At 39.2% G+C, this 26,026-nt stretch overlaps 1 protein-coding gene across 5 annotated transcripts; it reads right to left on the reverse strand.

The window, feature by feature from the left end:
• Window positions 1-9: 9 nt before the first annotated feature.
• Window positions 10-25,583, reverse strand: USP16 (ubiquitin specific peptidase 16). Of its 5 annotated transcripts, XM_043448657.1 has the most exons (19): window positions 25,451-25,575; window positions 24,471-24,663; window positions 22,275-22,376; window positions 19,997-20,175; window positions 16,972-17,075; window positions 15,670-15,773; window positions 14,296-14,483; window positions 13,642-13,737; window positions 12,949-13,079; window positions 12,581-12,668; window positions 11,146-11,224; window positions 9,635-9,726; window positions 9,242-9,298; window positions 8,118-8,294; window positions 5,060-5,723; window positions 3,922-4,016; window positions 1,126-1,212; window positions 541-697; window positions 10-432 (listed from the first exon to the last, which is right to left on the reverse strand). In XM_043448657.1, the coding sequence occupies exons 3-19, from the start codon at window positions 22,333-22,335 to the stop codon at window positions 308-310; spliced, it is 2,484 nt and encodes an 827-aa protein (XP_043304592.1). In that variant the 5' UTR covers window positions 22,336-22,376; window positions 24,471-24,663; window positions 25,451-25,575; the 3' UTR covers window positions 10-307. The 5 variants fall into 5 exon arrangements, with proteins under 5 accessions (XP_043304592.1, XP_043304593.1, XP_043304591.1 ...); XM_043448658.1 differs by lacking the exon at window positions 24,471-24,663 and having other exon boundaries at window positions 14,296-14,480; window positions 25,451-25,583; XM_043448656.1 differs by lacking the exon at window positions 24,471-24,663 and having other exon boundaries at window positions 25,451-25,583.
• Window positions 25,584-26,026: the final 443 nt, after the last annotated feature.

Below are 26,026 nucleotides of genomic sequence, written 5' to 3' on the forward strand. Positions count from 1 at the left end.
TAAAGCAAATTTTGGGGGTAATTAACTTTATTGATGTGTTGCAAACCACCACCCAGACATATTATTGAGCACTTAAGTAATTCAGAATCCTTTCCAGAAATTGGAAGCAGTGACGAAAACCACTGTGACAGTACAAAACCACTGTAAATTTTTAGGTATTTTCCCTTCAGTATTTTAGTAAACATGATTTCTTCTGGCATGTATTTAATTTTAAGTAAACATGATTTACAGTTATAGTCTTTACTTTTTTATTATTATAGCCATTATAAAAGCCATCAATGTTTCCAGAGAAAGCACTTTGAAACTGTTACAGTATTCTCTCATAAAATAGGAGGTAAGCCTGTGAACTCAATACTTTAGCTGTAGGCACAGCTTGAACGTGCGTGTCGCTGATGTGAAACCACTGCCCTTTGGTTGACTCCATTTCAAAATCTGTCAAAAAGGAAATGTAAAATTAAATGGAAATGTAAAAAGTCAAGTTCAACCTTTTTTGGTTTCCCCATAAATATCTGAATACTAGAATTCTGTAAAATCTTTTACCTTGTGGAATATCACCATGGAGAACAAGATTAGAGAGATAAGTGTTTGCAGTTCTTGTCTTGGCGTAGGCGGTATAATGCCCTGACCTCATGGTACCACTGTGTTCAACGACTCCATATAAGGAATACAGTACCCGTGTATGTTCTTCAGCAACATTCTTTAAAGGTGAACAGAATTCAAAGTTATTTCTAGGCAAGGTAACTGTAAACTTATGTTAAAGGTCTCTAACCTTGGAGAATGCAGAAATCATGAGGACTGGAATTTTCTCCCTTTTCTCAGCCTACTGAGTGGCATCACACTTAAGTTTTTATTAGAAAGCTGCCACTCTTTGTCCTGCTGGAAGAACCATAAACCAGAGACCACCTGCTACAATCAGTTTCCTGGACAAATGGGGGTTTAAAAATACATTGAAGTAACAACCTAATGTTGAAGATCACAGATCTTGAAATTACAAAGGTACAAAGATCAAAGACTCGGTGTACTCAGCAGCTTTTAATCAACTTCAAACTTATGTTGCTGTTGGAGTATTTGGTAATAAGCTGATTCCCTCTAAAAGATTTCCCCAAAAAGGCAAGTTTCACCTACCTTACACTTAAGGGTACAAAAAGGAGCCAAATCTAAGATTTCTGGAAATTTTATGTGTTTGTTAACTTTGCGTAGGTTAAAACCAGCCTGAAAAAGAAGGACAGTAGATTTAAGTTCTTTTCGCGGAAAAACACTACATGGTAAGAAAACTGTCGACCCACCACAATGCCCAGAAGAACAATAACATCCAGCCCCAGTTCAGTTGTCTCAGAAGACTCTAGTCCCCTCACTGCCAACTTCCAGTTGATTGTAGGGGGTGCACAAACCAAACAGTCCAGACCCACACACAGTCCAGATTGAGAAAGCTGTTCCTTTAAGAACATTGTCAATGTTTCTGCTTTAAGCATCCAGAAAATCCCAATTAAACGAGATTCTGAGTGCTTAAAACTCAGCAATAGCAGAATTCTGTGAAGCACACTCTCAGCCTCACTCTAACCAAGCCTGGCAAACTGTTCATAAAGATGCACCCAGATAGTCAAGCTCACACCAAGCACAGGAGAGAAAATGCTCTGAAAATACTTTGCGAATCTAGAACTGAATTTACAACTGGTACTGCTCGTGGTTAAAAGTCTTTCAGAAAAGATGGAGTCACCAAAAAGATGGAAATCCAAGGTACCAATGCCATATTATTAAGGGTCAGTGAAAAAAAGATACCACACACACATTGCTAAATTTCCCAAGTATGAGATATAACTAGTAAAGTGGTCTTTTCTCGTTAAAACCTGAAATTAAGGTTAGAGTAAGATGCTAATATAATAAAGAACACAAACAGTATGAACCTAACAGAAGCGGAAGATACTAGGTAGAGGTGGCAAAAACACAAAAGAATGATACAAAAAAGATCTTCACAACCCAGATAACCACGATGGTGTGATCACTCACCTAGAGCCAGACATCCTGGAATGCAAAGTCAAGTGGGTCTTAGAAAGCATCACTAGGAACAAAGCTAGTGGAGGTGATGGAATTCTAGTTGAACTATTTCAAATCCTAAAAGATGATGCTGTGAAAGTGCTGCACTCAATATGCCAGCAGTGGCCAAAGGACTGGAAAAGGTCAGTTTCCATTCCAATCCCAAAGAAAGGCAATGCCAAAGAATTCTCAAACTATCGCACAATTGCACTCATCTCACACTAGCAAAGTAATGCTCAAAATTATCCAAACAAGGCTTCAACAGTACATGAACCAAGAACTTCCAGATGTTCAAGCAGGATTTAGAAAAAACCCCAGGAGAGGAACCTGAGATCAAATTGCCAACATCCACTGTATCATTGAAAACGCAAGGGAGTTCCAGAAAAACATCTACTTCTGCTTTATTGACTATGCCAAAGCCTTTGTGTGGATGACAACAAACTGTGGGAAATTCTTCAAGAGATGGGAATGCCAGACCACCTTACCTCTCCTGAAAAATCTGTATGCAGGTCAAGAAGGAACTGGACATGGAACAATGGTTCAAAACTGGGAAAGGAGTACATCAAGACTATACTGTCATCCTGCTTATTTAACATATATGCAGAGTATGTCATGCGAAATGCTAGGCTGGATGAAGCACAAGCTGGAATCAAGATTGCTGGGAGAAATATCAATAACCCCAGATACGCAGATGACACCATCCTTATGGCAGAAAGTGAAGAAGAACTAAAGAGCCTCTTGATGAAAGTGAAAGAGAGTGAAAAAGTTGGCTTAAAGTTCAACATTCAGAAAATGAAGATCATGGCATCCGGTCCTATCACTTCATGGCAAATAGATGGGGAAACAGTGGAAACAGTGGCTGACTTTATTTTTCTGGGCTCCAAAATCATTGCAGATGGTGACTGCAGTGATGAAATTAAAAGATGCTTGCTCCTTGGAAGAAAAGCTATAACCAACCTAGACAGCATAGGTCTAGCCAAGGCTATGGTTTTTCCAGTGGTCATGTATGGATGTGAGAGTTGGACCATAAAGAAAGCTGAGTGCCAAAGAATTGATGCTTTTGAACCGGGGTGTTGGAGACGACTCTTCAGAGTCTCTTAGACTGCAAGATCAACCAGTCCATCCTAAAGGAGATCAGTCTTCAATATTCATTGGAGGGACTGATGCTGAAGCTGAAACTCCAACACTTTGTCCATCTGATGCAGAGAGCTGACTCATTTGCAAAGACCCTGATGCTGGGAAAGATTGAAGGCGGGAGGAGAAGGGGACGACAGAGGATGAGATGGTTGGATGGCATCACTGACTCGATGGACATGAGTTTGAGTAAACTCCAGGAGTTGGTGATGGGCAGAGGCCTGGCATGCTGCAGTCCACAGGGTCGCAAAGAGTTGGGACACAACTGAGCAACTGAACCGATATCTAAAAAGAGCAACATGTAAAACTGAGGAGGGACTGTGCCTAAATTTCTCTTCCAACTTGACATTACCTTCATCAAACCCTTTTGTGTTACCCCTATGTATACTGTTTTGGCTTCACAGGTGGCTCAGTGGTAAACAATCCATCTGCTAATGTAGGAGACTCAGTTTCAATCCCTAGGATGGGAAGATCCCCTGGAGGAGGAAATGGCAACCCACTCCAGTATTCTTGCCAGAATAAGCCCATGGACAGAGGACCCTGATGGGCTACAGTCTATAGGGTCACAAAAAGTCAGACAAGACTGAGCAACTGAGCATGCACACATAAGCACTGTTTTACTTTCCTGTATCTTTGAAGTCAGAACTAAGAAATAACAAAAAACCACACACACACTTAACATGTAGACACAATAACAAGTAAAGCAGGTGTTACATATCTGAAACAAATTTTTGCTAAGAAAACAAGGGGTACCTGCTGAAATCTCTTGAAATGAAGAGTGAGAACTGGAGGAGCAAGAGAAATTAGCATCTGCTTCTTAGCATTGGTATAAACATGCTTCCTTTCACCTACAGAAAGACCCAAATGTTAGCAGTGTGAACATCGTTTTAGACGTCTTCAGCATTCACACCTGCTATAAAATCATTTCAACACACCTAAGTCAAAGATTTGTGAGCTTTCTGAAAAGAACCAAATAATATTTTAGGTTTTTGAACCAAGAGGCAAAGATCAAGGATACTTTTTATGTATTAATACACAAGAGAAAATTTCCACAATTTTTTACTGACAGAATTCAACCTATTATAAAATAATTGAGTACAATTGCAGTCTACTGAGAAGAATAGAATTATTTTTGGAGAGGTAATAATTGGGGTTCAAAGTTAATGTTTTCTACCATAAAATCATTTTCAAATGTTCATCTATAATATTTTTAGCTCAGAGATCACAAAAAAAAACAAGAGGCGGGCCAAGTTTAAAATACGAAGCACAGTCCACCGACACCAGCACTAAAGCAAACAAAAATGCTATAAAATCAATTGTGAATAAATAAACCAATAAAAATAACATAGAGAAAAAGACTTGTCAAGTGCTCAACAATTCAAGTGAAAATCCTTGGGGATCTGTGGTCCCTCCCTATCCTACTTACCCAATCTATAAAAATAAAAATACAAAGGTGGGGGCTCGGGGTAGGAGAGGCATTATGAATATCTCCGTCTGTATCTGAAGAAGACTGAGCAAGCACTGTGCTCCCAGGACCCTGCACTGGGGTGTCGCCACACTGCAGAGTTCCGGTGTGTGTTTCTGGGTGCGGGGGGGATGGGGGCATCACGAGCCAGGGCAAACTGAGGACACAAGGAAACAGCCCCTGTCCGTGAGGAGCCTGCGGTGACAACACCTGAGTGGGACGACTTCCTCACAGGCAGTGCTAGCAGACAGCGAACTGCTGGGACGCCAAGGAAGTCTGCTTGCCCACGCTTCTATTAAAATGTTTACACAGAAAAGAACTTGGTGACTCCATCCAAATCCTGACACAATTAAAACAGTAACAGTCTACTAGATGCAGTGCAAACTGTTCCCCTGAACATTACTTTCTGTGAAAGCATCTAAATACCTTTCATATTTGCCTTTGGTCCACTCAACTGTCTCCGCGTGCACACTTCACAAAGCAGTTTATTAGCATCTCGAAGTTTCTCGTTTCGAGTGAACTGATACAAACAATGTTGGACTGAACACTCGTCGGTGTTGAAAGCCTCCCTATTTGCGAGTGTACAGAAAGCAGTCTCTGGATCTTCATTTACAACCTCATATACCTTTGTCTCGGGAGTAGGGTCATCATTCAGAATCTCTATATTTATTTCATCAGGTTGCAGAGCAGCATTCAAATTAAGGTTCTCAAAACCACTGGAAATGTCCACTTCTTCATTGCTCCCATCCTTCAGGTAGGCACCGTTTAAATTCCTAGGACATTCAGTGGCGGATGATGCTAAAACCTCCAGATCATTATCCACACTGACATTTTTCATATCTGCTTCCTCTGTGGATTTTTGATTGTCAGTTATACTTTCTATCATTTTTTCATGGCCATTCAAATCTTTCTGATTAACACAATATTCTTTAGGTGCAACTTCCTCTTGAGAGATATGGTTGGATTTAATATCTGCTTCTCCCTGAAGTGACATTTCAACTTCACATTCATTATCTTCAGGATGGTCAATGGCATAGACATCATTTAAATGAAGAACTTTCCCTTGAATTTTCTGTTGTCTTCGTTGGTTCTGTGTAAAAAATACAAAACATTAAAAAAGAGAGAGAGGGAGAGAAAAAGCATACATATACCACATTAGGTTTTCTTATTTATCAATCAAAAATAAATAGTAAGGAAGAGTTCACTCCCAGAAAAGTTCCTTTACTGTCAGAGATTAAATAATTATAAAGAAAAGTTCTTTGAAAGGAGGGGTAAATCATTACCAATATTCAAAAAACTGTCACACAGGGGCAAATAAAAATGGGCACGATTTAAACAGAGCAGTCTAGATCTAGACAGAGCAGCGAGGCTGCTGAACCCAAGCAGCTGTGTGTGAAGGCGGGGGGCGAGTGACGACACATACATCAGGAAGGGATGTATCCATGTGAGTTATAATTACATGATCAAGGCTTCACTTAAGAGAGAAAAAAGCAAACCGAAAACTCAAGGACAGGCAGAGGGATGGAGGATAAAATTCCAGGAAACAAACGACCCCAAATTAGAGAAGAAGCAAGGAAACCAAATGTACAGAGGACGTTTAAATCACTACCCACTTAAACCACCTTTGCTATTTGCTGCCTATGTCCCAGCGTGGGGGTGTGGCGTTGGCTCAGGGAGGCTTTCACTCAGATTCCTGTTACTGGAATGGCTGAAGACTCAAAGGGTTAGCATTTGAGCTGTCACTGAAAGGACAGTCCCATGAGGCTAGTTTGTAATACCAGAAAGCTGAAGGGCCACATACAGGGTCCTGGACACAAAACATTTTCTGAGACTCTTCAGTTAAAATTAGTTACACATGAAAGAAAAGTGAAGAAAGGAGATGAGTGAATACTTCAAAGGAATGGAAACATAAATGGCTCTTAAACATAAAAACATGCTTGACTTCATTTTCATATGTTGCTGGTGGGAACATAAGTTGGTACAGCTTTTGTGGAGGGCAATTATTTTAGCAAAACTACAAATACAATCCCTCTTCTCAAAATATACCCTACAGATGACATGTATAGGGTTATTCAGCAGCACTGGCCATTACAGCAAAGAAGTATAGGTGTTTGTACATCTAAATCAATCAAGAAATGGTTAGATGAACTATAGTACATCTTTTAAACTATATTTTGTAGAAGGCTGAGTGCTGAAGAATTGATGCTTTTGAACTGTGGTGTTGGAGAAGACTCTTGAATGTCCCTTGGACTGCAAGATCAAACCAGTCAATCCTAAAGGAAATCAACCCTGAATATTCGTTGGAAGGACTGATGCTGACGCTAAAGCGCCAATACTTTGGCCACCTGATGCGAACAGCCAGTTCACTGGAAAAGACCCTGATGCAGGGAAAAATTGAAGGCGGGAGGATAAGGGGATGACAGAGGATGAGATGGCTGGATGGCATCACTGATTCAATGGACATGAGTTTGAGTAAACTCCAGGAGGTAGTGAAGGACAGGGATGCCTGGCCTGCTGCAGTCCACAGGGTCACAAAGATTTGGACACAACTGAGCAACTGAACAACGTTTACTACTAAAACAGAATTCTAAATGACTTTTTAAAAAGAAATTTATTGGAGTATAGTAGCTTTATGATGTTGGTTAGTTTTAATTGTAGAGCAAAGTAAATCAGCTGTACATATGTCCTCTCTTTCCTGGATTTCCTTCCTATTTAGGTCACCACAGAACATCAAGTAGAGTTTCTTTATATTACTGTTAAAAAAAAAGAATCTTTGTGTCCTGCAACATGAAGAAATGTAGAGATATGCAAGCATCTAATTAAGTAGAAGAAAATAAGGACCGGAACAGTGTGCATAATTTTTAAAAGCAGGGAAACACAAGACCACTTATTTGTACTTGATTATATTTTCCCAAAAAATCTCCAGCACATATAAGAAACTAATGAGAGTAGTATTATATCATACAAGGAGGGAGACTTTTATTGTACACCTTTATATATTTTTAAATGTTAGTGTATTAGAAACTGAAAAAATTCTTGAAAATAAAATATTTTTTAAGTCGTGACAAGTAATGTAGTTTTTTTTTTTTAAGCACATTTTCTTCACATATTCTCAAAGAAATTTTGCTGCAGAGAATATTACATGAGCTAATTCTGTAACTGCCAAATCGAGTAAAAGTGAAAGTCACGTCGTGTCCGACTGTTTGTGATCCCATGGATTGCAGCCCGCCAGGCTCCTCTGTCCATGGAATTCTCCAGGCCAGAATACTGGAGTGGGTTGCCCTGCCCTCCTCCAGGGGATCTTCCCAACCCAGGTCTCCCGAACCGCAGGCAGATTCTTTACCGTCTGAGCCACCAGGGAAGCCCGTCAAATTAAAGTGCTGTACATAAAATAACAGACATGCCCTCCAGTGTCATCCAGACTTCAAACTCAACAGTCTAAAAGCTAAAATTAGACAAGTAGGTATTTCTCCTAATTACCCACCTTGGCTTGCTTCCTGGCTTGTTTCTTTGCTTTTTTCTGTAAGTGCTTACTTGTTCCTGAAGGAATATCGTTTCTCTCCTTTAAGTAACTGTCATTATCTTTCTCTTCCTCACTATCTTTATCTTCATCTTCCATTGTCTTTTTCAGATTTTTATCATTTATACTTTTCTTACCACTCTTAAAATATGGAGAGAATATGAACCAAAAATAAAACTTTACTACTGCTTGTAAAGAAATTTCATGTTACCTAAACAGTTTTCTATTCCTCATTTACACCAGATTTATTTTTCAAACTGTTTGGAAACATATCCAGGACAAAATTAATTCATCTGAGACACCAGAAAACAATCTTCACATACTGAGAAAACAAGCAAACAAACAAAACGGTAAAAAAAGGCAATTTAACATCTGAGTGTAATAGAAAGGAATATAGTGAGTTGTAACAGATACATGCTGTACCAAGCTGTAATTACGTCTATTTCTAAATGCACTTTTTATTGATAAGTGATTTACATGTCCCACTACAGGTATTCTTTTTTATTCTTTTCTTCTCATCCAAGTGACAGTTTTAAAGGGAAGAAAAAATAAAGTATGTTTGGCAAGACTTTAATCACTTAGTAACACTGATTTAAAGGGACCCCCCCAATTCATATTAAGTTGAATAATGATTTATCCAATACTCATCATGTTATTTTTATCCTACTATTACTTGATAAGAACTAAATTTACATGGCTTACTCTCTGTTAATATTTATGGACTTAAACTTTAAGGGATTTGTGGTTAGTCTTAAATAATAAAAATAATAATGACTTAACATGAATGAAGTAAATACTTCCCTATATGTAAACTAACCAAGTTAGTCATCCATAAACAATTCAAGACATTGTCTTTAAAATACATACATATACACACACATAAAAATATACATATACATGAATACATATATTTATTCATTCTCTTTTCAAATCTTTAAAACTCTTCTATCTCACACATATTAAGAAAACTTTCTCCATGCAAAGCCTGGTAAAGTACAAACTTGGAAACGGTAACAAGCCCTCCCTCACAAAATTTAGCACAGGAAAGAAAAAAATCTACTTCAATAAAATAAACTCAATAATCTTACCTGATCATCTAAAACCGGTAGAGACAAATCAAGGAAAGATTCATGAACCAAGGAGACCTTAACCAACCAAAAAAGAAGATGAAAAAAGGAGGAAAAGATTCACTTTAAACATCATATAGTAAAATCTTGGGGAGGAGGGCTAAATTTTAAAATAAAGGCTTAAGAAAATGAAAAACTACACAGTGGTGAGGACTTTGGGTTAGGTATAAGAAATTAAAATATTACACTAACTTCTTCCTAAGGAATGTTCATAGTTCTAGCAAAAAACTATGCATACTTAGTTCAAAAAAGTATCTTATAAAACTAACCAGATGTTTCTGTTTCCAAAAGGAACAACTCATAAGCCGTCCTCTATTAACATGCCTAAGTCCGGTCTGCACTGCCTCTACTTACAGTTCTGCACTCATCACACATGATTGTACTCGTCAGCTCACCACCAAATACTCGGTCCACAAAACTTGGCACTGATTTTTTCTTTTCATACTCTACAAGGGGAAAAAAGGCTATCAATTACCTGTACACAATTAATGGAGTAAGTTGAAACTACTTACTTACCTATCTAACCCTGACATTTTATTTGTAATTTCCCATTGAGTTGTTTTTCTCTACTCATAATTACCATACTTTTTATACTACAGTCAGCAGCATGCACTCCAGCATTCTAGGCAGGATACAATTTAACACAATCATATCTCGAGCAAAAAAAAAAAAAATTCTGCTCTAGGGTCTAGTCAGTGCAAAATGAATTGTGCAAGTCAGTGAGACTTTCTGTGCATCAATATTTTAACTATCAATAGTAAAATGAGCAGACTGGGCTACGCAGGATGATAATTTAGCTCACTTCTAGCTCTAGCATTGTAACACCAGCAGCAAATGTGACAGTAACTTGCTTTGTGAACTCCATTCAAAATCAAAACAAAAACAAAAAGCCCTTAGGAAAAGTATTTCAGACAAAATCCTCCTTTTCTCTATGTCCCCAGAAACAACCTTGGTAAGCTTAGCATAAGGTGACGTAATTTTACTACCTAGTCATCCAATTTTCTAACTGCATGAAATGTGTAAGCCTTGTTTAAACGACAGGTGCCATTTATACAGAAACACATTTTATGACAGACAGCTGAGCAGGCTAGCGTCTCTCCTTTAACGGCCAGGCCAGCACCAAGGGAACTGAGGAGGCAGTTGCTCTGTGTAGATTCCAAGCTGTGCTTCACAATTCAGTAGTTGCTAGTCACTGGGGCTAGATACACTGGTTAAAATCAAATGAAAATAAAAATTCAGCTCCTTTTGCACCAGTCACATTTCAAGGGCTCAACTGCCACATACGTCTACTGTATCAGACAGCAGAAATACTGAAGTGATCCATCATCACAAACGGTTCTACTCAACAAACCTTTCCTAAATCATTAAATGCTACACAATGATAAGAATAAAGTCAGCTCCGTGATTAATAAACCAGCTGACAACTCGAAAAGACAAGTGTAAATCACTAATATTTGAAGTCTAAGCTTTGAGGCAATTCTCTGGCGGTCCAGTGGTTAGGACTTGGACTCCGGGCTTTCACTGCTGAGGCCTGGGTTCAGTCTCTGGTCAGAGAACTAAGACCCCATGAGCCATGTGGTGGGGCCAAAAAAATAAAGTCTAAGCTTTTGAAAAATAAAATTGGGATGTCATCTTAGCTCTCTGTTTATAAATTTTACCATAATACTACATAAAACGAATACACCAAAGTTAAATTTTTCTAAAGTATTTTCCTTTGGAGTACTGAATAATTTTTTTAAGTCAACAGAGATAAAGAGAAATTATACACTAATAACTGTGGATTTGAAATACATGTGCCAGCAATCCTGTTTTAATGTTTAGAGGACTTCAACTATACTGTTTTAGTTCAAAAAGTCAGACATTACCTTTAACTTTATTTTTCAGTTCTTCATCCACTTTTTCAGTAGAATTACCAAATGCTTTAAGAATTCCTTTACTCACTCTCTAAAAGGAATAAAATAGATATATGTACTATTAAATTTAGTTATTTTCCTTAGAAAGTATGTAATCAAGTAAAGAAAATGATTAAGAATTAGCACCCCAAACTTACCAAATAAAAATTAATATTTTTAAAATCACATTTTCAAAATTAATTCCAGGAGCTAAAAAGAAATATGTTTTAAAAAACAGTAACTAACCCCTGAGCAAAGGCACTGTATTATCATTTCAAGATTTTAACCTACTCTAACCAAAGTTGTTCAGAACATGCCCACAGCCTTTGAGAAGACCACTGAAATATCACGTACTAGAAGCAGAGTGCGTGTGTGCTCGGTTGCTAAGCCGTGTCCGACTCTTTGTGAGCCCATAGATTATAGACTGCCAGACTCCTCTGTCCATGGGATCCCATGACAGAATACTTGTGCAAAATTCCCATGCAAAATCTTGCCATTTCCTCCTCCAGGGGATCTCCAGGCCCAGGGATCAAACCTGCATCTCTGGCCTCTCCTGCACTGGCAGGCGGATTCCTGAGCCACCTGGAGGCCCTGAGGCAGAGAACTACAGGGACAGAGTCCAGGGCTCAAAGCCCAGCTCCACCAGTACTGGTGGCCCTGCACCCGGCAGTGACCTTCTGGATGCCCTAGCTTCATCATCGATGGGAGTGAGAAAAACGCCAGCCGCATGCACCGCACAGAGGGTCGTGAGGACTGAGTAAGGGGATTCACAGAATACCGAGAACAGGGCGAAAAATAAGGGCAAAGTGAGTACTGTCGTTACCACTCTGTTATTACTGTTACCAATTACATCCACACACACCCTCCCCAAACTCACTTTACGTCCTGGCAAAATTAAAGTATGTAAAGTAATTACAAAATTACATACTTTACATTAACAAAAATTCTATAATGCAACAAACGCTCCTTGACTCTTACAAAATAAAAATACTCCCCAGATTAAAAACAGTGTTAAATCACAGAGTAAGAGTAAGGCTGCACTGCAACTGGGAATCGTCTGGGGAGGAATATTCTTCATACCTGCATCTCTCCTGACATAGGCTACAACATCAACCCTTAGAGACCAATAATGATACAAACAGCGAGCAAAATAAAGCATCATGAAAAGAATAATTTCTAATGCCCTTCATTAATTTAATAATTTAAATACACTAGCCAAGAAAAAGAGAAGAAAAAATAAATAAATAAAAAGAAAATACACTTGTTGAAAAGGCCGGTGAAGAAAACAAAAGTCAATATTATGGCCTCAACAACTAGTTTTCATTGCTCTAATAACCCTTAAGACATCAAATGACAGACAAGTAAATGAAGAGGAGATTACAAAAGACACTGGGCAAAACGTGCTAACCTGATGTTCTTCCGCTCTCATTCCATCCAATAGATAGCGAAGCAGCTCCTGACTGTCCTGTTGCTGATAGCCTTTAAATCGCACTGCTCTACAGGGAAAAAAGAAAAACTATGCTAAGTCCACTAAAACGAAACTATTTTTTATAAACACTTAGGATCACATCCCAAATTTTGGTGGGTTCCAGTTTCTCAAAATTTTTGTTTAGTCCAACAACACTCTTGGCAGATTTAATTTTCACACAAAGTACATGTTTTTTAAACCATGCTTTAATATTATCTATTGAATTAACTCTAATCCTATTAATTTTTTCATATTATTTCCCAGCTTCTTACTGTTGCACTGAAAGCAGAATCAAAACAGATACTCACTTTTTACAGACCTGAGAAAAGAGTTCTCTAGGTGTCACGATTCCCTTTTTGGTCTCTTGCATCTCGTTAAGAAACTGGCTCATGGCTAACGTAAGAGGGCCTGGAGGCTCAAGATTTATTTCTAAGGGTTCCTGAATATGGGAATAAAAATTACTTTCTTCAGTCAAATTTTAGAATTATTTTATCAAAATGTAACTCGTCAACCTATATTCCTATGTTCCTGATAGAGCTATTCCAATTAAAAGTTCAAAATGTACATCAAAAGATGGAGAAAGTTTTTAGTCCTAAACTATTTTGATAAAGAATTCAGTTCTACTGTTTTATCTTATCAGGAACTTACTACCTAGGAGCTGAAAGAGCTACATCAAGATGTAAATAATAAAAATGGAAAGGGTAAAACTCATTTCGCTACACAGCATTTCAGTCACTTTAAAAGATGTTAGAAATGGTAATGCATGCTCAGAGCTTCATAAGCAGCATTCCCCAGGAGGAAGCCAAGCACTCAGCAGAGCAGAAGGGCTTTCAGGAGCAAACGCACATAAAGGCCCCTCGGAAATATCCATTAGCCTGAAAATTTACCTTGGTAGCTTAAAACGAACAAAAGAGGTGAAAACGAGCACCAGTTCTTAAAAATAATTTAAAATGCTGCTACTCAGAGAGGAAAAGAAAAAAAGAACATTTTAAAGTACATACTGTTAGTGCCAAATCAGGTGGTTCAATTTTTACAATTGTTCCAGACATTTTTACTTCTTTTAGTAGTTCTCTAAGCACTGGTGTTTGTGACAAATTCTGGAATGCAGGATGGAAAGGAAAGGAAAAATTATTTATAGGCAAACCAATTCAGTCAAATACCTTAAGTGTCTAGTCTTCCAGAACAGAAAAACACCATCAACACTGCAACTTTTCTTGTGTCTGTTACACAGGAAGTAACATCGTGCTCTTCCCCCCGCTCTAACTGGTTCATAAATACTTCAGTTCTGAGTTCACTCATCCCTCAGAAGGTCTTTCTCCCAACCACCTGCTATGAAGTAGCTACCCTACCCCACCACCACGTGCAACTAGGAATTTACTTCTGTACTTGGCTCCCTTGTGTTTCTAACACCCAAGGACAGTTCTATGAGGGCACGGGCCATGGCTGCTTTGAACCCTTTCGCATGCCAGGGCTTAGCACAGTGTTTTACTGTCATGCAAAAGAAACATGCCCTTGAATTTTCTTTGAAAACACAGGAAGAAACTACGTGTGAGGGAAAAGCTCAATATCATCAGTAGCAAATATGCAAAAACATCCTAGCGTTATGAGGAAAATACTAAGATCTTTTTAAAGGGGGGAAATATTAACATTGGCACCTGCATAACTGCATTGAAGAAACACGTATTTCCCAAATTACTGAGTCCTTTCACGGTTATCTGGGAAGTCGAATTCATGGAAGGATTTTCTCTCGCCATGTTTTCCTTTTTTCCTCTCTCTTGCTCATTTTTACTCTCCTTTTCTAGCTTTTTATTTTCAAGTTCAATATTACCATTATCTTTTGCTGCTTAAAAAAAAAGAAGAAAAGGAAATGATTTAGCAAAACTTGTAAGACACACATACCAAATGCAAAGATATACCTGGGATTAGAATTTGTGAATTTTACCTACATGATTTACTACCTGTATGATTTTAAATGTTTTATTACAAATAAATTACCATCAAGAAAGAAAAACCAATAAACCAAAAATATTCAGAACTGACATAGGCAAACCAAACAGTATTCAGTATAAATCCCCTTTTTACTGAACAAATGTTTTTTACAAATGAGCAATCTTACCCTGTGAAATCAGAGTATAAAGCAATCAAGCAAGAAACATGGACATGAAGTAAATTTTTAAATGAAGTCTGCGAGTGAAAACTAACCCTGGAGACTTCCGTGGTGGTTCGGTGGGTGGTTAAGCATCTGCACTCCCAATGCAGGGGCCTGGGTTTAATCCCTGGTCAGGAAACTATATCCCACATGCTAGAACTAAAAGTTCCAGCATAGTGCAACCAAGATTAAAGATGCCGTATATCACAACTAAGACCTGGTGCAGTCAATTTAATTAATTAATTTAAAAAAAAACCAGTAAAAACTAACCCTGAAGTTAGGAACAATCTGGATCCACAAAAGATACCTCTGTGACTGTAAAAATCTAAAGAAGCTTTTAAAGCAGTTGATGAAAATCAACCCTATTAACCTAATAATGAATGAAAAAAACCTGAGAAGCATCTGGCCTTTTGAAGGAATTACAGGCACCTTACTTTCACATCATCCAAACAACGCAGCAGTTCAGTTCAGTTGCTCAGTTGGGCCCCACTCTTTGTGACCCCATGGACTGCCGCATGCCAGGCCTCCCTGTCCATCACCAACTTTCACATCATCCAAACAATATAGAAAGATAAATCCATTATAAGGCAGGTCTGCCTTAAGCCCTGTGCCAGGGTATGGGAGTATGGAGTTACTGCTCATCACTAACCCAGACTCTTCATCATATATGACTATATTGTTTCTCAGATTCCCTTCTAACTCCTTATAATTATCAACGTTCTTACTGTTTTACATTCTTAACGAAAGACAGTTTCATAGTTTGAAATTATTCACTAATAATGTTATTCAGCTACGTGCAATGATACAGTATGTTAAACTAAATATCCACTGATAATATATATCAACATTACAGTATATATTAAGAAACAAATGATTTTACCTGATTTTGGAGTTGTATTACCAGCCTGTTTTCTAACATAATCAACCACCTGACCCAATCGGTTTGAATTACAATACTGGACTTCATCATCACATAGGTAACACCTGTGTCCCAAAAGATCCCAGAGAAGAAGAGTGACAAACTGACCACCAAAAGGAGACTGATTTTCATTCAGGGGACCCAAGTGTGTAAGCCTCAAACTATGCCAGTAAAGAAACTGAAAATAAAAATGCTGTGTCTTCTTAAAGAAGACTATACATATTAAGTCTGCTGTACTATTAAAGTTAGCCCGAATTACAGCTACATATAAATACTGTGAAAACACTCCAAACATGTTACTGAAATGACTGTTTATAACGTGAAAGTTTTTTTTAATCATATGTTAAATTACAGACCTACATTATCAAAATTAACAAATTTTACAACTGACAAATGATGTTCAGTGAATGAGCTTCCCAGGTGGCGCTAGTGGTAAAGAACCTGCCTGCCAATGCAGGAGACATGAGAAACATTTGATCCCTGGATCAGGATGATCTCCTGGAGGAGGGCAAGGCAACCCAGTCCAGTATTCTTGCTGGAGAATCCCATGGACAGAAGAGCCTGGTGGGCTACAGTCCACGGGGTCACAGAGAGTCGGACATGACTGAAGTGGCAGCACATCGGCACGTTCAGTGAACATTGCTATGTAAATGGTTTTTAAAGATGTAAAATTTTAATGATGTTAAAAGACAAAAAATACCAGCCTAACATTTTCATGCAAATTCATTGCCAAAATTTATTATCTCAGTTTATCTGGAATTTGTTAGTGTCCCAACTCTACCATATGCTTTGTAGTATCATGAGAGAAAAACAAAGGGTAAAAATTCCTGTCTTCTACATGCTGTAATTGTTTGTACAATACTAAGCAAACGCTTCTCGTAACATCACATTCTCTAGCCTCCTGAAAGAGATGCGTGCGTGTGAGCTCAGTAGCTCAGCTGTGTCGCTCTCTGTGCCCCCGGGGACTGTAGCCTGCCAGGCTCCTCTGTCCATGGGATTTTCCAGGCCAGCATGCTGGAATGGGTTGCCAACTCCTCCTCCAGAGGATTTTCCCAACCCAAGGATCGAACCCAAGTCTCCTGCGTCTCCTGGGTTGCAGGCGGATTCTTTACCACTGAGCCAATGGGGAATCCTCAAAGTGATGGTATGTAAACAAATACTAAAAAAATTTAAACTTTCTTGCTCTTTGAAACAGTTCAAACACCTCCATTCCCCAACATTTCAAATAATTTCCAGCAAATGGGCACAGGAGTAGAAACTCACCAAACACTCCAGTTGTCCAAACTAAGAACCAGGCAGTGAGGCTCAGACCGTGGTGTCAGGTAGTGCTTCAAAGCATGTTGCTCCTGAGAATTCCTGCCACAGCCCTAGAGGATCATAATCATAAAACTCAAAGCCACAAAAATTCACCAGGAGAGAATTCACAATCTACAATGAATAAGGAAGTGGATCAAGAAATCTTGCCATTCTTATAATTTTAAAGTTAAAACTTTAGACTCTAGCAGAGTCCAGATTCTGTGAGAACTTAAATACGAAGAGGCACCTGAGGACACTCACGGAAGAAGCTACTTAGAAAACCACACGCTAGAAGTACTCTTCTGCACCAGCCTGTTCTTTCCAGTCCTAACCAAACCATGCCAATGCAGTCACTCACTAGTTCTAGTTTAGACTCCTTAACATCTTCCTAAATATTTTCCTAACTTCAACCTTTCTTCACATACCTATTTGTTCAGTTTAATATTCCTAAAATAAAGCTCTGTTCATATACTCAATTCATAAGTGATGAATTGCTCTCAGCAAACCTACTCAACAAACCTGATACCTTCGGACCCCGATCCACCTTTCCAGGATTAGCGCCCATATTCTCCTATTTGAGTAGCATCTACCAGCTAAAACCACCTTGCTTCCACAATACTGTTTTGTTCACATTATTCCATCTGTCTTGAAATTCTTTACCGTTACTGCCAAGGATCAAATCCCACTTGGTCTTCAGGATCTTGCTCAGAGGCCACTTCCTCTTAGAAGCCTATGCCCAGCTTCCCAGATGAGAAAACACTGCTCCTCCCATAGACAAACTCCCACAAAACATGGTGTACATTCCTGAGGGCATGCCTTATTTTCTACCTTACAGTAAAGCTGTTAATGCTGCTATCCTTTCTTCCCTTTCACACCTTCTGCAGGAGTGTAAATACTGAAGGCATGAAAAACAGAATTAATCTATTATCAAAGACTCGAAAAGTGAGGGAGGTCAATAAGCATTAATTGAACAAGTAAGTGGGAGACTCCCACCTACATCTGCATAGGTGTATTCACAAAAGAACATGACCAGATTGTTCACCTCCAGCTGATTAGCCACAACTAAGCAGCACATCTTCACTGTGTATCTATCTGAACCAGGCCTTCAACTCTCTCCAAGGACACTACAGTAAGTGGTCCTGTCTCTACTGCAGCTACAAAAAATATTACTTTGGGGGTGAAATATCCATCAGTGGCTTCTAACCCTTTAACTGTGATATCAAACCTACTGATTGAATTTATCCCATTCAACATTCAGTTCTGAAATAAATGAACTACAATTTGGTATTGATTTTGAAAATTCTAACACCAATTGAGGCTATCTGAAACAAACATGAGATATCTTAATAACTGAGAATCCTGTGCTAACGGTGTAAAACCTAACTACTGGGATGAAAGTTAACAGTTAATACTGATACTGTCTTACCCCAAGGAACTAAAAAACTAACAAAATAAATAAAATTTATAATAGGAAATGCATTATGGAAAATTTGTAGTAGTAAAATATATTCATGCTCATCATATGTATCTAATAGGTTAAATGACAACTTTTCAAATACATATAAATAAAAATGCTAACATAAAATTTTGTAACAGTCTGGCCACAGTGAGATATTACCTGTCAAAATGATTAAAATAAAAACTGTGACAATACTAAATGCTGGCAAGTATGGAGAGAGTGGATCACTCAAACACTACTGGGAGGAATACAAAATGGAACAGCAATTCTGGAAAAGCTTGGGAGTATCTTAAAAGCTAAAAAATTCACTTACCCAGCAATTGCACTCTTGGACATTTTCCCCAGAGAAATGAAATCTTAAACTAAATTTACACAAAAATGTGTACACAAATGTTCATAGCAGCTTTACTCATGATCACCAAAAAATGAGATCAGCCCAGATGTTCTTCAACAGGTGAACAAACTGTAGTACACCCCTACCATGGAATACCACTTAGCAATAAAAAAGAAGAAACCATTGAGACACAGGACTTGGGAAAACTTTCAGAAATGTAAGTAAAAAAAGTCAGTCCCAAAACATTGTGTATCACATGATTCCACTTACACAACATGTTTGAAACGACAAAATTTTAGAAACAGGGAACAGACTAGAGGTTGTGAGGGGCTGGGAGGAAGGATGGCAGTCCAAAGGTGGGTATGATTTTTAAAAGGCAATGTAAGAGCTCCATGTGATGTTGGAACTTTTCAATACCTTGACTGTGGTGGTGGATATAAATCTACACAGGTGCCAAACCCAACAGCACTTAATACATACACAACACACATACACCCCCACACAAACTAAGAGAAGTATCGCTGGGAGACCTGATTAAGACTGTTGGATTGTATCAATGTTAATATCCCGGTTGTGCTATTACACTGTAGTTTTAGAAGATGTTACCACCACTCAGTAGTTGCCTAACAGATAAACTTACCACCACCAAGGTTGATTAAGAGGCCCTCCTGACCTTTAGTACCATGATGATACCCGTGAGCCATTCTGCCACCCAGATACCATCAGACCCCAGGTATTCATTCCCCAGAGGTCAGAAATGTGGCCTGGGGGCAGGTCACAGCTCAGTCTGTCCATCCCAAGAATTATCCTCTGTGGAAGGAAGCTGCCTTCCTTACCATCAGTTCCATTCCCCAGAAGCAACCAACATCCGATGACTGGTCTAGGCACAAGGACAGAGGCCTAGCCCCGTGCCTCAGTTCAGGACCTCTCTGAAGACCAGACTCCACTGTGGGTTCAGCTGAGGCCCTGGAGCAGGCCTCTGCCTAAGCTTGCTTGTCTCTCTGGTCTTCTAGCACAGGACCCGAGAATACGCCCCAGTAAACCCCTACACACAAATCTGTCTCAGAACCTGTTCCCCAGGGAACACGAACTACGCCAACACACATTCTGGTCACCCATACTGAGCTTTTAGGTAATATCTTCCAAAATAAGTTCAAAGAGTTTAACACAATCCCAAATCGATCAGAATCTAAGCATACCTGATGGCCACATTTAAGACACAGCCAAACTGAAGGATTTTCTTCTGTTTCTTCTTCAGGTTTATCTTTTACTTTATTGTCCGTCTTACAATCTTGGCAAATATTCCATTCCACATTCACTAAAGCTTTTTTCAAATTACCTTGTTCCAATCCTTTTCTAATGTGTCTGCACACAGGTTCTATTAAAACAAATAATAAATATGAGGTAGAATATGACTTTCTTCAGTTAACCTCATAACGTACACATGATTTGAACTTCAAAAATGAATTTACTCTATAAACTAATTGTTAGATAACCTAAAAACTTAAATTTTTGTCTGATATCTGATCATGAGATGATTATGTAAGAAAGATCTTAAACAAGCTTTCGAGTCCTAGGTATAACCACCACCACCCTAAATTCACTTTAATTTATTAATTGTATCTATTATCCTCTTTATATTAAAAGACTGCAGAGAAGGTCCCTCATTCAGTCAACAATACAACTACTGCATGTCTGGCACTGTAATAGACAACACAACCGAAAAAGTGACCAACTCAGAGCTCTTTCTTTGAGCAGCTCACATTCTTGCAGGAGAAGCAAATTAGTGAATGCACAAGAATCTCTAAACATGCTTTATACATATGCGTGGGTGCTTAGTCGCTCAGTCATGTCCAACTCTTTGCGACCCCATGAACTGTAGTCTGCCAGGCTCCTCTGTCCATGGGATTCTCCAGGCAAGAATACTGGAGTAGTTTGCCATTTCCTTCTCCAGGGGATCTTCTCGACCCAGGGACTGAACACCCATCTCCTATGTCTCCTGCATTGGCAGGCGAAATCTTTACCACTGCACCACCTAGGGAGCAGTGCTTCAGACATACTATAGCAGCGCAAGAAGAGAAGGCTAAAGTCAACGAAGTTTCACAGAAGAGGTGGTGTCTGTACAACCTTGGGAGATACTAGTATAATCAGAAAAACTTCTCATACCGATTAAGCACTTACTATGAGCATAAAACTGTGCTGTTTACACACATTATCTCATTTAATCTATACAACCACCACGAAAAGCAGGCTGTACTACCCCCAATGATAGATGACAAACCTCAAAGTTAGTGCCCAAGGTCACATGACTACTAGTGGCTACACTAGAATTTGGATTTAAGTCTTCTTAATTTCAAGCTCAAGTTTAAACTATGACCTCATGGAGTAAACACTCTGAAAAGGCCTTGTGCCTAGTTGCTCAGTTGGGTCTGACTCTTTGGAACCCCATCGATGGTAGCCCATTCGGCTCCTCTGTCCATGGGATTCTCCAGGCAAGGATACTGGAGGGTGTTACTATTTCCTCTTCCAGGGGATCTTCCTGACCCAGAAAAGGCCACATCTCATTAACAAAGGGATGAAGGTATAAAATGTAAAAGTGCATGCTGTCTTCTCAGAATGGCAGTCACACGTGAAATAATGAGCAGCAGGACCTGAGACTGAAAACCCCACTGGGGCCAGATCAGTAACAGGCTATGCAAGCCACTCTAAAGGGCTTCAGTTCTTTCAGGGCTCCTGGAGGTTTAGAAACTCATCAAGTGGTACAATTAGCTTTATGTCCAATGAATATGCACCAAGAGAATACAAATGCAAATGAGATCATGTGAAAAACTATGAAAGCCCAGTAAGTTGTCAAAAACAACACAAACTGAAAAAAGAAAATATTCTTTTTCAACTAGCAAATCAAAGATTTTTACAAATGATACCAACCAGTGTCAATAAAGGTTTAGAGAAATGTGTACTCTGTTATGCTGCTAGGGGGCCTCTACATTAGGTATACATCTCTGAATGGTAATAGATCCAAAAGAATCTTGAAAATATTTATACCACTTAATTCAGTGATTCTAATTCTAGGATCTGTACCAAGAAGATAACCAGATGTGCAGTTTGTTTACTATTACTCTATTCATAACACTGCAAAGCTGAAGATTACCTACATTTATAAAAGTGGAGGATTACCTAAATAAATCATGAAATACACACCCATGGTCTTTGTATCAATGGAATAAATATCACGCCATTAAAAATGTTGTGCAGACTATTAAATTACAAACATTTAATTACAAACATTAAATTACAAATTACAAACATTAAATTACAAACATTTGTATAGACAAAAATGTCTATACAAACATTAAGTTAAAATGCAAATTACAGAATAATGTAATCAAAACACTTTGATCACATTTTTACATATTAAAATAGATGTTCATTTAGGGATACAAACATTACTTTAAAGATTTAATTGGTGAAATATACCTAAAGATTCAGAAGAATCATCAATTGGAACAGTTTTTCCCTTTGTCCGTTTCTTTCCCATGTTGGCACTTTAGGGATTACTTACTGACACAAAATAACAATCTAGAAAACAAGATAAAGTTAGCTTGACCAAAAAAAAAAGTTTTACAGTTCTCTAGGATACAGTAACGTAACTAAACCACATCATTTTGTGTATCTATCATACTTTATAAGTTACAAAGACCATTCACATGTATCATTCAGTTTTCAATAAGAACCCCCGAAGTAGAGTATTACCTCTGTTTTTCATAGCTTAGGAAACTGATTCTTAGTAATGTTAACAGGTGTTCAATAAATGTAAAGGTCTGGAGAGAATTTGTATCTTCTTACACAGATCTTGAAGTTTTAACACTTTACACTATTAGGAACTCAACTTCTCACTACATAAATGTGGAATGGTGGTAGCACTCTGAAACTTTAATTTCCCTCTCTTCAAAGCTATCTTTCTTAGTTCTTGCAGGCAATGCAATTAGATTTATAATTTCTCAAAGAAAATTAAAATAATTCTGAAAACAATCTCCTAGAGGGAGTTAGAAAATTTGCAAAATAGTTTCAAAGCCAAATATATAATGTGATACACTGTTCTGCATCTTTCCACACTAGAACTTCCTATGGATGTTAACTGAAAACTGACTACATCTGTATTCTCGACCATTTACATTATTATATTCTTGACAAAATCAGTTTGAAATAATATGACAAATCTGAAGTGAAGTCGCTCAGTCGTGTCCAACTCCTTGCGACTCCATGGACTCCATGGAGCCTGCCAGGCTCCTTCATCCATGGAATTTTTCTAGGCAAGAATGACAAATCTAGCTCATATCAAATCACCTCTTCAGTCAACAATTAAAAATTAGAAAACATGAAAAATACTGAAAGTACATACAGGTCTACCTAATAATGATGTTTAAAAGTTATAGTTTACATACATTAGAATAACTTAGTGTCAAAATCACTTAAATGACTTCACTTAAATGACTATAATAATTATTCTACCTGGGATGCTTATGAAAATTCTGATTGCATAAGTGGAAAGTAGGACGTGGGACATATATTTTTAAAACACTTCCCAATTAATTCTGAAAGGTAGCTGTCATCTTGCTCTGGCTTAGAGTCTTAAAAATATTCCTCCTTTAGTTCTTAATGTGTGAGGGTAATTCAAGGTAAGCCCACAAGGTTTGTAAGAAAAATGAGTGCCAAATCATTAACTGTTACCCTTTTCAAAGACAAAACATTAACAAAGTTTCATGTTTACAAAACCAACATATTTATTAACAGAACACAACTATATGGTTATATACAAAATGAGGGTATATTCTGATTTGGGGAAGGGGGAACAGCACCCAAGTTCTTGCCTCCCTCCAATCCAACTCCCTCTAATCTGTGCTGCATTCTGGTACAGACATTATCTTCCAATGATGCCATTTTCATCAAATCACTCTCCTGATTCAAAGCACTTAACAGTTTTTCAACCCACTCTCCTGTGCTGTGCACTCATGGTCCCTTGTAAATTGTCCTCAACACCCTGGTAACCCTGACTCTCGTTACTTCTCAGAAAAGAACCACTAATGTTTAGTCATACAGTGCTTCGGATTTTCAAAGCCTTTTCATAAATATTATCTCATTTGATTTTCACAAAAGCCTTTAAATGGAGCATTGTGCTAAAGAATTAAACTCAAAATGATGAAAGATCACAGGGTGGCAGAAATAGAACTTAAATCACAGATCTTTTGGTTCCAAGGCAGAATCCCACGGACTCTTCTGTACCCTCCACTCCAAAACTCCTTGCCTTCCACCTCTAAGCCTTTACTCTCTAGCTGGGAGTTCTCTCCATCTAGCCAAATCTTCCCAATTCCTCCAAGATTTTCATTTCAATGGAGTCTTAGGCAACCAGTTGACTCTAAATAAACCACTCAACTCTGCCTTCCCAGCGTTCAGTGTGTGCTATTCATCTTATACCCTAATCAGATACCTAAGTGAGATGCTTCTTAAATCTTTCACCTGGACATGTCATTTCTCTATCTGGAATCTAAAGTTCTAAGAGCAAGAAAGGGTTTTAGGCCTTACTTCTGAATCACCTACAGCATTTAGAACAGTGTTAACATAGAGCAGATCCAGAAATACTTCTTGTATTGATACAGAAAAAAAGAATAGTACCTGTGGCATTAAGGATGATTATAAGGTGCAAAGGTAAGTATACAAGAACGAAGCACACAAATTCCGGTGAGAAAGAAAAAGGTAAAGAATGAAGAAATCTGCAGCAGTGCTGAAGACAGCACTAGCAAATCTGGTTTTGGACTTGCTAGTAGCCCAGACGCCAAAGGAAAACTTGAAAGACGAACTGTAATTGCTGCAGGCAGAGGACAGGAGGAGGACTGCTTCAATGATGTGGAAAAAAAGAGCTCCCAGTAAATTTCTGACAACTATAAAGGGCATCTAATGAGTTGTGAAAACAGAGTACTGTGAGTATCATCATCTATAAAACATCTATAAATCTACTCATTTTTCAGGCGAGTCTTCAGATGACCGTTTCCTTCTGGGCCAAATTACTCTTTGCAGGGCTCCACGCTCCATAGCTGGTCTTGCCGGCTCTCATATTAACCCAGTTCCCTTCCCTCTCCGCCCTTCTAGTATTTCCCACGCCTGGCTGCGATCCATTAAACATGCATGCGTTTGGAAAACTTCTGTCAGCGGGGCTAAAACAGGGCTTTCAAGTTCCGCGAAAATGTGCCCTACCCTGGGAGCACAGAATCGTCTAGACGACAGCTCCTGCCTGTCCTAATAACCAACACGCGGACGCGGCGGCAAACTCAGCGCCAACTCGTAAGAAGAGTCCCCGGCCGCGCGGAGCCCGCCACACCTCCCCTTCCCTTCCAACTGCTCCGTACCCACGGGGGGAACCTCGGGGTCCACTGGGTCGAGGAGAGCGCCAGCACCGACAACTCATTGGTCAGTTCCTGGAACTGACAGGACGTGAGGCCAATGAGAACGCGGTACTGGGCCGAGGCTAGGTAACGTGCTTAAAGGCAGAGGGGCCTTCGAGGAGAGAACGAGGTCGGGGGAGGAAAATTCGGGCTCCCGGGCGCGCAGGGAGTCATGCGAGTGGTGACTGCGAAGGCAGTGGGAGCGGAACTCACCCACGGCGACAGCGCCCATAGCTGCATCCCCTAATAGGCCCTCGGCCTGGGCAGCCTGCTCCGTCTTCCTCCCGGTGACGAATTGAGAGCGACGGAGCAGAAGCCAGCGTGACCCCTGGAAAGTAACAACTTCCGTTACGCGGCATTATGGGAGGTGGCTGTGGCCCTGGGGGCCCAGTGGCCCAGACGCTTGTTAGTCGGCGCCTGCGCGGGACTCGCGCCGGAAGTCTGAACGCGGCTTGTCACTGACTTGGCTGTCAATTTTTTTCTTTCCCCCGCTTCCGGTAATTAGGTGCACGTGTGCTCAGTCCTGCGGACTCTGCGTCCCTGTGGATTGCAGTTCACCAGGTTCCTTTCGTCCATGGAATTCTCCAGGCAAGAATACCGAAATGGCTGCCATTTCCTACTCAAGGGATCTTCCCAATCAAGGAGTCAAACCCGTGTCTCTTGTGTCTCCGGCATTGGCAGGGGGGTTATTTACCACCGGCCCCACTGTGATTACTGGGTTATTTAAATAGTTCTAAAGTATGGGTATGGGTACCTGGGGGTGGTCAGACATTTGTAGTCTCCTGGATG

This window comes from Cervus canadensis, chromosome 27, assembly GCF_019320065.1.
Source record: "Cervus canadensis isolate Bull #8, Minnesota chromosome 27, ASM1932006v1, whole genome shotgun sequence".
Taxonomy (NCBI): domain Eukaryota; kingdom Metazoa; phylum Chordata; class Mammalia; order Artiodactyla; family Cervidae; genus Cervus; species Cervus canadensis.